The sequence below is a fragment of the Carassius carassius genome, chromosome 13 (genome assembly GCF_963082965.1).
Source record: "Carassius carassius chromosome 13, fCarCar2.1, whole genome shotgun sequence".
Taxonomy (NCBI): domain Eukaryota; kingdom Metazoa; phylum Chordata; class Actinopteri; order Cypriniformes; family Cyprinidae; genus Carassius; species Carassius carassius.
The window spans coordinates 15,610,553-15,624,549 of NC_081767.1; the positions used below are offsets into that span (position 1 = coordinate 15,610,553).

Here is a 13,997-nt window from a genome sequence, read left to right on the forward strand (position 1 = left end):
CAACCAATAACAAGTTTGTTGCCAAAAAAGATAAAATGAATTCATTTTAAAATATTGGATAGATGTTATCCCGTAATGCTTTTCTTAATAAATTTATAGAAGACATCTCCCCACAATGTTCTTTTTGTAATTCTGAATCTGAAACTCTACCACGTTTATTATGAAACTGTAATTGTTCTGTGATAAACTAATAAATAATTTATAGAGAAAACCCCTGTAATCATGTATACTGTAGATTCTGTTTAGCCTCTGTTAGCCTCGGATAACAAATCTCTTGGAGATGTAGTAACGTCTCAGGGTGATTGTATCACAATCTAGTGGGCCATCGCCTGCTCAGAGCTGGTCTGAGGAAACTCCTGGATTTTTTACGTTTTATTTTATTTATTTATTTATTTTTAATTAACTTTTTTTATTTACTCATATTTCCATCGTGTCGCTTATATACTTGGGGAAAGAAGCACATATGGATGTTATGGGGTAATGGGGAGATATGTCACAAATGTAGTAATGTCACCTACATTTGTATGTTTGTTGTTGAAATTATTACACAGCTATAAATGTATAATGGTTGATTTATTTTTAAGCAAGTCATTTGAAAATGTTTTAAAAAAATATCCAATGTTAATATAAACATTTCTCTCAGTAGGAATTGGATGGAACCTTTCCCATCATATGTTGTTTTGTATTTTGTTCAGGTTTAAACAGCATAATATAACATTTTGGTGAAAATATGCAAAATAGTAAACCGAAGCTTGAAGCTAAAATTGCAAATATCTCCACAGCTACAGTAAATTTTCCTGGAGAACTGACATAAGCTGGGATAAATATGATCCATACAGCACAGAATATGAACATACTGAATGTAATGAATTTAGCTTCATTGAAATTATCAGGCAGAGTGCGAGCCAGAAAAGCTAAAATAAAGCACAAGACAGCCAGTAGGCCAATATAACCCAGCACAGCAGAGAAACCTGTAGTAGAACCCAGACTGCATTCAAGAATTATCTTTTCATGATAATATTTCATATTTTTGTAGGGAAAAGGAGGACATATTGTTAGCCAAAGCACACAGATAAGAACCTGTATTAGTGTAAAAGCAAGAACACTAAGTCGTTGTTGTGCAGGCCCAAACCATTTAATGACATTGCTTCCTGGAAGTGTCGACTTGAAGGCCATTATCACCACTATTGTTTTACCCAAAACACAGGAAATACAGAGGACAAAAGTGATTCCAAAAGCAGTGTGACGTAACATACAGGACCACTCAGTGGGCTGACCGATGAAAGTAAGTGAACAGAGGAAACACAGAGACAATGAGAAGAGCAGCAGGAAGCTCAGCTCTGAGTTGTTGGCTTTTACTATGGGGGTGTCCTTCTTAATGTAAAACAGGATGGCCATCAGAACAGTTAATCCTGCTCCAAGAAGTGAGAAAAAAAGTAGCACTATACCCATAACTTCTGTGAATGAGAGAAACTCTACATCCTTTAACACACATTTATTTTTCTCAGCATTAGACCAGTATTCCCCTGGACACTGCTTGCAGTCATTCGAATCTGCAAAGGAAAAATGTATCATTATAGTATAAACAAAAAGATAATGGTTTTATTTATGAATTCCTTTGCCAAGTCTCTGGTTGCAGAAATTGTAGAAGCTGTGAGATGGACTGAAGATTACCTGTCTCATTACTGATTTCTCCTTCTGCACATGGAATACAGTCATAACAGCAGACAGGTCTTCCTTTTTGTGTAGCTTTCCTTGTACCTGGAGGACAGCTGTCACTGCACACAGACCTTGGCTTCTGCATGTAAAAATACAGTATATGTTTTTTAATAGCATACAGTGCTATTTAACTGACTCTTAAGAACAAAAATACAATCACCAGTTTTATTGATCAAAGATCATTTCATAATTTAGATAATAAACCATGAGAGTGATGTGTGTGTGTGTGTGTGTGTGTGTGTGTGTGTGTGTATGTATGTGTATATATATAACAATGTGTATATTTTTATTTCTACGTTATCAAATTAAATCCTTTACACACAAAAAAAATGCAATTGCACTGAATAAAGTTATGAGATTTTTTATTTTTTTGTGATATACAAACAAGAAATTATGGTGGAAATTATACTTTTAAACTAAATTAAAATGCCAGTTGGACCCATTAGTGAGCGCTTAATGAGTTTGGACAAAATTTTCTGTCCTGAATTTAAACAGATACTTGGCCAAATTGTATGTATTTATTTTTCTTTTTATTGGTCAATTTAAGTATACATTTTGCTCCACAAGTAATAATAATAATTTTAACATATATACAAACTTTAGAATAAACAAGTAAGTGCCAATTACCTCCAGCTGTCCTCCAACCCAGATTATGTTTTCAGCATTAAGCAAAAAGCGCTGATCAGGGGGCAGTGAGGCATCATAGTATCCCACTGGTTTAAACTGGACTGATCCATCAGAGTCCTGCTGCCAGTTTATGACTTCGTATTGGGCTATTACGCCACCAGAGCTGTCAAACCACACACTATTTCCCATTTTTACAGTGAAATTTACTTTTTTTAGAGCCTCAGCTACCTATTGAGAAAAAAGCAATTTAACACACTTAAACACAAAAAGGTTTATTCTCCTACTCTTATGTTCCATCTGTCTAAAGCTGTCTTTTTAAAATAATATTACCTGCTGTGGTTGTATTAACAGATCTTTTTCACAGCCATCTTTGCACTTGAGTAGACTGTGTAATGAATGAGCAACAGCATAAACTGAGTTGTAGACGTTACTTGCATATCTTTGTTCAGGCAAATCATCACTGAAGCTTTTTAGCACAAGCAGGTCCTGATATATGTTGCAATTTATTGCATATTGAGAATATTTTTTTTGCTCAGTGTTTAAGCAAGGAAAAGCTGTTTCCCAGAATACTTTTGTAACATAATCTTCAAAACCTTCAATATAAATTTTTCTCACTGCAAAACCCAGTGACCCTCCCAGAATATTAAAACTGTTTGGAGTGATCAAACGCTTTGCTGTTATCCATGCTTCCACACCAATCATCTGGAGGCCTGTAATGTTTTGAATACTTAGATGTTCAAGTAGGTTGTACATCTCGTAACTAGTAAGAAACGCAACAATCACTTTTGATGTGCTTTTTTTAATTGTCTCTACCACTTTTTGGAGTTTCTCAGGCTCTGTTCGGTAGAATTTTAAAGAGTACTCTACACAAATCCCCTCTTCCTTGGCTGTACTGAGAAATATGGCCATGCCATTGTTTCCATAGTCATTATCGGTATTCACAGTTCCAACCCAAGACCAGCCTAAGTGCTTGACTATGTATGCAAGTGCTCTGCTCTGGTGGTAATCACTAGCAATAGTTCTGAAGAAATAGGGGTAATTTTTCCTATTACTGAGGCATTCACACGTGGCTGAGTGACTTATCTGAAAAAGAAAAAAAAGCAGCCAGTGATACCATTGTCAGTATTGAGATCATTATCAGAATTCCTGTATAGGCAGACCCTTACCACTGGAATTGTAAAAGGTCCTGTAGTTCTGGACAGAATCACTGTGGCTGATGACTCTGTTTCTCCTATGATGGCATGTATAGGAGACTGCCCATTGCATCTGTCCTCTGCTGCAAATTCTTGTCCATTCATTAATGCCATAGTTGCACTCATAGAAGACAGTCTTGAACCACAGGTATCATAGATTCTGTAGCCAATAGAAACATTCGGAAGCAAACTTTCAATTCGGTTAATCTCCTCAATGGCAAAAATCATGGTCTGTGCCCTTCTGAAATCTCTTAGATTCACGCTGTAGAAACATTAAACAAGTAGGAAAAATGCATAATAATAATAATAATAATAATATTAAATACAATTATTATTTTGCTTCAGTGTGTGTGTGAATGTGTGTAAAAGTCTAGTTTTAAATGTAACAAACCTGGAGCATGACAGAGGCTGAGGTTTTTTTGTAAACACAAATGAAGGTAATGTCTCTATGCTTCGGATTGGAAAAAGTGCTCCGATAGTTATGTCTCCATCCTTGAATAACAGTGGGTACTTCAGGTCTCCTATCATATGGCATAAATATGTTTCTGCTTTTGTATGAAATTGATGGAAAAGAAGCATTGTGTAAAAAAATACAGGCATCCCAAAGATTGAGTTCATCTTCATCTTCATATGTCAGCTGCATTTGACTTGATAAAACATTTTCATTTTTATAGGCATACTTAATATGGATGATTGTTTGTGAACGTAAACAGTGACTTCATAGGACAGTACAGGAGGCAGGTCAAGGAGGAGTTGAATAGAGTAAAGGTAATTTCAAAGCATCTGTGTCAAAGAATGGACAAGTGGATCAATGTTGTGCAATTAAATAGACATTAACACCATCATATTTTCTGCTTTTCAAGAAGTGATGTAACGTGTGGCCAAGAATTGTGTACCATACTCAGAGTTTGTGCTTTGTATAAGTGAACACACACACACAGACACACACACACACACACACACACACACACACACACACACACACACACACACACACATGTAGTGGTACAGAAACTTTCAGGGCCCAGTTTATGGCAGGGCACCTCTCTGACAGCAAAAGTGGATAATGGTTTGCTACATTTTGATTATATCTTGGTGGATTAACATAAGCAAACTGTCCAGCAACATCAGATAAGGATGTCAGTACAACAGTCACCTCTCATAGGATAAGAAGAAGACCTTTGGTACAAAGCCCGGGACGGGCAGGATCATTGGTGCAGTTTCTGCCCTTCACCCAGCAACTGATTGATTTCTAAGGTTTTGGCCTGTGGCTACCATAAAAATTATTTTAAGACCTCTAGATGCAGCAACAGTGGGTAAGACAAAGAGAGATAACAGTTCCATCCAAATCCATTCATAACTATGTTCTCAAACCTTAACCTTTTAACCTGCATCCCATTCCCCATTTTGGGACTCACAACTGAAAATGACCTGCCTAAATTATAATTGTAACAGTTCCTGACTTCAGTATGCTACACACACAATGCTGGTGTCTTTGTAAAGAATATATTTTGGGATTTACTCTCCATCATTCAGCGTTGCTAAGTTTCCTAAAGCTAAAAAGTTATAGACACTGAAGTGCCTTGAAAAAAAACGTCTCGGTTACGTACGTAACCCTCTTTCCCTGATGGAGGGAACGGAGACATTATGTCGAACGACATATGGGGTCTCACTTGGGAGGCCAATCATCTCTGAATTTAAGTGAAAACGCCAATGAAAATTGGCTAGTGGATTAACATACCTGAGCCACTCCCCGTGCTAACGGGTAATAAATAGGGCGACAGGTGCGTCCATTCATTAGGTTTTACGCTGAGGAGCCGAGAATGTGTCCCGGCAACAGCGAACGGTTCAAGGTTGTGGCATGGGGACATAACGTCTCCGTTCCCTCCATCAGGGAACGAGGGTTATGTACGTAACCGAGACGTTCCCTATCTGTCGGTCACTACGAGTTATGTCGAACGACATATGGGGTCCTATGGAAAACGCCACAACCTGAACATCGTCACAACCCTGTGGCGCTGCAATTGTCGACAAGCCCTGGCGTGCCACAAAAGCTACGCTTAAGGTCGTAACCTTCCCAAAGCCCCAGCGCAAATTCACTGACCTTGGTACCGAAGGGGCCAAAGGGTGAGTACATCGCTGCTGGAGAAGGCCACGCTGCTGTTCCGCCCACATAAAGTTAATGGAAGGGATTTCAACCTTCAGAGAAAGATTGCTTCAAATCTTCCCTATTTGTTCTTTCAGCTGGCAAGACAATGGGGAAGCGAGCCTTAGGAAAAGGTCGCTATGGAGACCACATCCTACCCGTAGGGAGGTGACATGTGGATATACCGATATGGACTGACCCAGGGGGCAGTACTACATATGGAAGGGGTCTCTGAGGCAGGTCCTACCTTGGAGTAGGGATGGAACGGCTGCCAGAAGAGACTGACAGAACGGGTCCATCAAGGGAAGACACGGGTTTGCCAAGAGGGAAACCTTACCGTGGAAGAAAACACATATGGGATTACCCGTAGGGAACCAAGCCATATGAACACCTAGCCCAGTACAGGGGCTGACCGGAACTCCGGGCATGCTAACGCCAGTACTGGGCCTGGCGACAGACTGCTCCGCCAAGTCTGACTGCCGAGGGTGCTGGAGGAAGCTCGACCAGGGTACGCCAACCGGGGAACTCTACTGGGAGAAGAAAGGCGCTCACATCCCCGTGTTAGGGGGAATGGCGCAGCAAGCTTGACACCGAGCCAGCCCTTCCCGCCAATTACCTGTTACCCAACACACGGGAAGAAACTGGCTCTACACGGAGGTTGTAAAACCTCGCAAAGGTGTTAGGTGTCGCCCAGCCCGCAGCTCGACAGATGTCTGCCAGAGAGGCGCCGTGCGCCAGCGCATAGGAGGAGGCCACACTCCGTGTGGAGTGGGCCCTCACCCCCAGGGGGCACGGCTCGCCTTGGGAATGGTAAGCCAAGGTGATGGCCTCCACTATCCAGTGGGCCAACCTCTGCTTAGGGACAGCCTTCCCCTTCTGCTGACCTCCAAAGCAGACCAGGAGCTGCTCAGAGCTTCTAAAGCTCTGGGTGCGGTCCACGTATATGCGAAGCGCTCTTACGGGACACAGCGACGCCAAGGCTGGATCTGCCTCCTCAAGGGGCAGCGCTTGCAGGTTCACCACCTGGTCTCGGAAGGGAGTGGTGGGAACCTTGGGCACATATCCAGGCCAGGGTCTCAGGACAACGTGAGAGTTGGCCTGCCCGAACACAAGGCACTCTTCACTTACCGAAAATACTTGGAGGTCCCCGACCCTCTTGATGTAAGTGAGCGCGAATAGGAGCGCTGTCTTGAGAGACAGGAACTTAAGCTCGACTGAATCCAGTGGCTCAAAAGGACCCCTCCGAAGTCCCGCCAGGACAATAGAGAGGTCCCAGGAGGGAATCAGGGGTGTCCTAGGAGGATGTAACCTTCTGGCACCCCTCAGGAACCTAACGATCAGGTCATGCCTCCCCAGGGACCGGCTGTCTACTGCATCGTGATGGGCTGCAATGGCAGCCACATACACTTTCAGGGTGGAGGGTGACAGCCCACGCTCCAACCTTTCTTGCAGGAAAGTAAGCACGACTCTGACCGGGCATCTCCGGGGGTCTTCTCGGTGAGAAGAACACCAATTCGTGAACAGACTCCACTTCAGAGCATAGGCCTGCCTCGTAGAAGGGGCTCTAGCCTGAGTGATAGTGTCTACCACCGCTGGGGGCAGATCACTTAGGTCTGCCGCTTCCCGTCCAGAAGCCACACGTGGAGGTTCCAGAGATCTGGACGCGGGTGCCAAATGGTGCCAAGCCCCTGAGAGAGAAGGTCTCTCCTCAGGGGGATGCGCCAGGGAGGGGCTGTCACGAGGAGCATGACTTCCGAAAACCAGGTCCGGGTGGGCCAATAAGGCGCAACCAACAGGACCTGTTCCTCGTCCTCCCTGACCTTGCACAGTGTCTGTGCGAGCAGGCTCACTGGGGGAAACGCATACTTGCGTAAAGCCCAAGGCCAGCTGTGTGCCAGTGCATCTGTGCCCAGGGGGGCCTGGGACAGGGAATAGTACAGCTGGCAGTGGGAGGACTCGTGGAAAGCAATCAGGTCTACCTGGGCTTCCCCGAATTGACTCCAGATCAGCTGGACCGTCTGGGGATGGAGTCGCCATTCCCCGGGGAAAGTGAGCTGTCGTGAGAGCGCGTCGGCTGCACGATTGAGCTCCCCCGGGATGTGGACAGCGCGCAGTGACTTGAGCCGCTTCTGACTCCAGAGGAGGAGATGGCGGGCGAGTTGAGACATGCGACGTGATCGTAGACCGCCCTGTCGGTTGATGTACAAAACAGCCACAGTGTTGTCCGTGCGGACCAACACGTGCTTGTCAAGCAACAGCGGACGAAACCGTCGTAAAGCTAGATGCACTGCCAGCAACTCCAGACAGGACCCCGAAGCTGCCTGCCCGTTGCATGTCGCGCCCCAGCCCGAGTTGGAGGCATCTGTTGTGACAACAACGGCTCGATTGCATCCTTCGCCAGCAGGACAGCAATCTCCTCGCACAAGACAGAGGCGTCCCGGACTGCCACCAAAGTCTCGAGCACGCCATTCAACTTGGGAGGTCGCCGGACGAACTGAATCGCGTAGCCGAGTCGGACTGTCCGGATGAGCCAGCGTGACGGGTTGGGCAGCGAAACCCACGCTCCCAGACTCCGTACAAGTGGCACCAAAGGGACAGTCGACATTCCCGCAGTGGTGCAGCGATGGGGAGTTGTGTCAGAAGGCCCAGAAGGCATTGTGTCCTGAGTCATCACAGCCACACTCCTCGTGTTCCCGGAGGAACGGGCCAGAGACGCGTGGAGAGGCGTTGCGTCTCCGAACCGCGATCTCTTGACCGCTGGCGAAAGGGGGCCTCGTGGGTGAGAATGAGGAGGCAGTGCGTCGCTCATCGTCAACCCGCGAGCCTTGCAACTCGGAGGAAAGGGAAATTGCTCTTTTTTTGACAAAGTGGGTGCTGCCGGCCATTGGACCAGCGGCGGAACAGAAAGAAACATAAACTGAAGATTTTCCACCCGGCCCTCCTCCGGGGGAAGGAGTGGCGCTGTCTTCGCCAGCTCCTGAAGAGCAGTTCCCCACATCTCCGAGTTGCCCGTGTCAGGGCTGCTTAGTCGACTTCCTTGAGGACTTCGCAGCCGGGAGTGACACGGGGGCGCCGCTCTCCTGCACTGGGCTCAACGCGCCGGCCTCGAAGAACTTTCAGAACGGGGCGGAGCTGGTGTGGAGGACGCAGGGGGGCACCCACGGCGACGAGCAGGCTGAGGCACTGCCTGCGACGGAATGGTGGCAACCGGAGGATCACGTCGTGGCGAGATGTGCTGTATGGCCTCAGTCTGCTGTTGTTCTGTCAGGAACTACTGGGCACAGCCCCTGACAGCGTCGCCACACAGGACAGCCTGGGATATGGGAGCATCGAGAAAGTGCACTTTGTCAATGTCTCTCATACAGACCAGGCTGAACCAGAAACGGCACTACTGGACCACCAGAGTGGACATCGCCTTCCCGAGGGACTGCGTTGTGACTTCCGTCACCCAGAAGGGGGAGGTCAGTTGCCATGCGCAGCTCCTGCATCAACCTTGGGTTGGTTCTACCCTCGTGCATTTGTTAAAGCCTTGGCTTGGTGAGTTTGCAGGATAGCCATGGCATACAGAGCAGAGGCAGCTTGGCCCGCCGCACTGTAAGCCTTGGCAGCGAGAGCGGCCGACAGCTTACAGGCCTTGGGTGAGAGGCGCGGACTATTCCTCCCAGTGGCGGCGTTTTGCGGACACAAGTGCACCGCAATCGCACACTCCTGCTGGGGAATGTCAACGCACCCCTAGCTGCCCCGCCATCGAGGGTAGTGAGGACGGAGGAACGAAATGAGCTGCTTCCGGCTGTAAAAAGGGGCCATCCACGACTACATCACTTCCCCATGCACATCCGGGAAGAAAGGAACCAGAGCAAAACGCGGTTGTGAGCCGCGCTCTACACCGAGAACCAATCAAACAGCCGTGAGCACTCAGGGCTGGGCGGCCACCTCCATCCTGATGCTCACAGCTGCCCGGGCATGCTCGGCTGTCAACTCTGGGTCCAATTCGGCAGTGGCAACAACACCCGAGGGGGGCAGCCCCGCTGAAACTTCATCCACAAAGGTCAACAGCCCATCCCCGATGCTGCAATCAACATCTGATCCCCGGTGGCAAACTGAATGACCCGTTGGGACTGCCATAAGACTGCCCAGCAAAATCACCCAGCAGCCGCACAGGACAAACACCGTCCGTGGGGCGTGGCCCGGCGGAGAAGCTCTCACTGTCACCTTCAAATCTCCCAGAGCACTAGCCGGCGGTCTTCTGCTCGTGACAGAGAAACCGGAACGGGTAGTGACAGAGGGGTCTGCTCCTTTCCCTTTAAGAAAGGAGAGACACGATCGCAGCGTTGCCATGGTCACACACGCAGTGCGTGCATGAACCATCCTCGAACGCGCCTTCAGCGTGCTGAATGCCCAGACATGGAAGACAATGAACGTGGCCATTGTCAGAGAACAGGAAACGACCGCATCCAGAAGGACGCGGACGAAACGGCGTCTTTAAAAAGACGCGAATCGTCCGTGATTTGCTCTTTTAGGGAATCTGCTCTCTTAGTTGAAGCGCCCAGGGGAATCGCTGAAAGGGACACCGCTGTTTGCGCCGTACCGCCAACCAGAACAGCTTCCTGACACAGCAGATGAATGGCTTTGTGGAGTATAACAGCTTTCATACAACCACTCGGCTCCGAAGCAAAAATCTAATGAGTGGATGCACCTGTCGCCCTATTTATACCCGTTGGCACGGGGAGTGGCTCAGGTATGTTAATCCACTAGCCAATTTTCATTGGCGTTTTCTCTTTAATTCAGAGATGATTGGCCTCCCAAGTGAGACCCCATATGTCGTTCGACATAACTCGTAGTGACCGACAGATAGGGAACAATTGTACCACACTGATTATTATTATTATTATTAGGGATGCACCGATATGAAAATTTTGGCCGATATCGATATCCGATATTAATTTTTCTGTTATGGTCGATGACCGATATTCACCGATATCGATATGTGTTTTTAAAAAAATGTTTCTGAGATGCTAAAAGTTTGTACATACTGAATTTCTTCCTTTATTTTCAGAATGAATTTTATTTCCAAATAACAAGGTTAACTTACAGGGCTACCATAGAACATAAGTAACCAACTTTTACCACTTATCAAGCATGCCAGTATTCATGGCAACATGTTTTCAGCTCTGTGCACTCCAGTTAAACTCAAATTTGAGAAAAAGGCTAAATCAAAATATCTTACACATATCCTGACTGTTCGTGCACATTTTTATGTAAATGTCCAAACCCTGAAACCAGGTTTCTACCAAGCAAACATAAAAAACAAGTCAATTTTAAGACCCATCTATAAAAATGTTCAAACAAAAATGAGAACTATGACATAACCGTAATTCAAAAGACATGGTGGTCTTTATACATTCTCCAACTTAAAAGCAGCAACAATTTACTCAAAAGTAAATGTCTCAAACAAACAGGGTTTCCACCTAACACTGTGCAGTAAGTTAAAGTCCAGGCCTACTTCATCACCAAAAGGCGTGTTTTTTTTTACAAAGAGAAGCATTTCTGCTTTCTCACACTGGATCCTGTTTCTCTTTTCATCAACAATATGTGATGCAGCAGAGAAGAGACGTTCGCTGTCCACACTTGTACATGGAGCTGAAAGGTACTTGCGTGCTGCTTTAGCCAGGGCAGGAAAGCGAGACATGTTGTTTTTCCAATACTGCAGTGGGTTCTCATTTCTGGGGATGAGGGGCTCACTCAGATAGCCATGCACCTACAGGAATGTAGACAAGTGTATTACTATGCATGTCTGATCAATTACCAGCAGTCTAGACATTACTGTCCTCCTCCCCTTAAGATCTTTGATGAACTTTGCTCTGAGGAGATGACCAGTGCTTAAGGTCAACAGGGGGCAGAGAAGCATTACTAAACAATATTCTTTATAACAATTAGCTTTTCTATTTTAATTTTTTTTTTGTATATTTATTTTAGTAACTCTATAGAATTCACAGCATGTTAATAATAAAAAAGAACTGCACAAAAGACTTCGTTATTTGAATTAAAGAGTAAGACTGGGTCTGATAATACTATACCTGCACACTTATGTGGCTTGTCAGGCCTGCCTGCTGTTCCATGGTCGAGTTTTCCTCCAGAATTTCATCATGCATGTCAAGCAGCGACTTTCCCCCCTCGTCACTTGTTCTTATCTTCTTCTCTTGCGGTTCTTCTGTGTCCGGTGTCTCCGTTGCGCTGTCGCTGTGCGTCATTTTGTCCACTTGTTCCTGGAGCGTCTTTACCGCTGCTTGCTTGGTGACTGTGTCAAAATAACGCTCTTTGTACCGCGGGTCAAGGATTGTTGCCAAATAGTAGATCGGCTCAGAGAAGGCGCTTCCAAATCGCTCGTTCACAGCGTCCAGTAGTGTGTGCTTAGCTGTGCGAACCCCACTGTCTGTGTCAGCTGTCTTGCTCAGCAAACGTTTCAGTGCCACAACAGACGGAATCACGTCCGCAGTAATAGCCTGATGTGAGCTGATCTCCCTCGTTAATTGTTCAAATGGAGTGAGAAGCGTGGTCATGTTTTCAATGAGGCCCCACTGATGTGCACTTAAACATGCAGGCAGCTCATGATCTGCTCCATACAGACCAAGCGCGCGCTTCTGATCCAGTAGACTTTTCATCATAAGAAAAGTACTATTCCATCTTGTCGCCACATCTTGTTGTAACATCATGGTTTTCGAGCCTAACTCTTGCTGTATGTCTCTCAGCCGAGAGGTAGCGAGTTGAGAGTGGGGAAAATGTCCGACAATTTTCCTCCCGATCGCCACACAGTCAGAAATGCTCCGCTGGCTTAGCACTCCGTCATGCACTGCTAGCTGCAGCGTGTGAGCCATGCAGCCCAGGCTTTTATCGCCGCACTCCTCCATTGCCTTCTGCATATTCCGCGCATTGTCACGAAGCACAACATGCACATTGTCTTTTTTAATTTTCCACGTAGCAAACATGCAGTCAAATGCGCCGGCGATGGCGACTCCCGTATGCGATCCTGCAAACTCGTGCGCATGTAAAACAGCTCTCTTCATTTCAAAGTTTTCATTAATCCACTGAGCAGTAAGGCTCAACATACTCATCGGACTTATATCCGAGCTCCATATGTCCGTCGTGAAGCTAATGTCAGTCACATTGTCCAACAATTTGTGGATATGCGTGACCACGACTTCGTACAAAGCAGGGAGGGAGACGTCGGAAAAGTAGCGCCGACTTGGCAGACTGTAGCGGGGTTCAATATGCTCTATCAACCGCCGAAATCCCCGGTCCTCCACTACGGAAAAAGGCTGGTCGTCAAGAGCAATCATTTCCATTACCTTGTCGGTTATTGATCTGGCTTTTGCGCTGTCCTTGGCAAATTTCTTGGTCTTGTCAAGTACCTGCTGTATCGGACTCCCAGCTGCTTTCGTGTTTGCCTGCTGGCTAATGTTAGCAGCATTATTTTCCTGCAATTGTTTGTGTAGGTCTGGGTGGCGGTTTTTCAAATGACATATTAAATTTGTGGTGTTGAATGACTTGACGCGGCACCCTCCTCGCATTACCTCGACTTTGCAGGTATTGCAAACTGCTTTTCGAGTGTCTTCTTTCGACACCGTGAAAAAAGCCCACACCGCTGACATTTTTTCGCCTCTTCAGTTTAACATCCCACAAACATGTGCTGCCTTTGACACTGACTGACGCTGTTGCGTATCACGTGCACAAACAAATACACACGACCAAATCCCCCTCCCCCTCCCTCTCCCGACACAGCAACTAGATACACATCGGTTGTGGTTATCGGCCCAATTTTACTCATCGGACCAATGCCGATAGGTTCAAAAATGACGAACATCGGCCGATATCGATATTTATGCCGATATATCGTGCATCCCTAATTATTATTATTATTATTAGAGCCAGAGCACCGATGGTGTGAGGACCCTCTTATATCTGCTCCGTTTATTAGGGCCCGAGCACTGCAGTGCGAGGTGCGCTGGAATGCGCCTCAAGCTACGTTTCACGTACATGCATAAAAATCGGTACACACATGTAGCTCACCATTATCTACAAAAAAGTATCTTGGTAAAAAATCCAAAACCCAACAGGAAGTAAGTTATTTTGAATTTCCTGTACGATTTTTGTGCAGTTGTTGCCATTTCCATGCCTCATACTTTGATGAACTCCTCCTCCTGAACTCCTACAGTTTTAATCGGATTGTCTTCAAATTTAGTGAGGGTCATCATAAGACCTTTGTGATGTTAAATTGCAAAGTTTTGGAGTTTTCGTCAAGGGGTGTGTCCCTG

General features: G+C 46.1%; 1 protein-coding gene and 1 long non-coding RNA gene across 2 annotated transcripts in view; both read right to left on the reverse strand.

The window, feature by feature from the left end:
- The window catches only part of LOC132155990 (uncharacterized), a 181,133-nt gene that overhangs the window by 113,498 nt on the left and 53,638 nt on the right, over window positions 1-13,997 (reverse strand). The gene's annotated exons all lie outside the window — the stretch shown is intronic.
- On the reverse strand, window positions 640-4,242 carry LOC132155480 (extracellular calcium-sensing receptor-like). Its single transcript, XM_059564285.1, has 6 exons — window positions 3,931-4,242; window positions 3,513-3,801; window positions 2,677-3,429; window positions 2,347-2,574; window positions 1,675-1,798; window positions 640-1,553 (listed from the first exon to the last, which is right to left on the reverse strand). The coding sequence occupies exons 1-6, from the start codon at window positions 4,167-4,169 to the stop codon at window positions 640-642; spliced, it is 2,547 nt and encodes an 848-aa protein (XP_059420268.1). The 5' UTR covers window positions 4,170-4,242.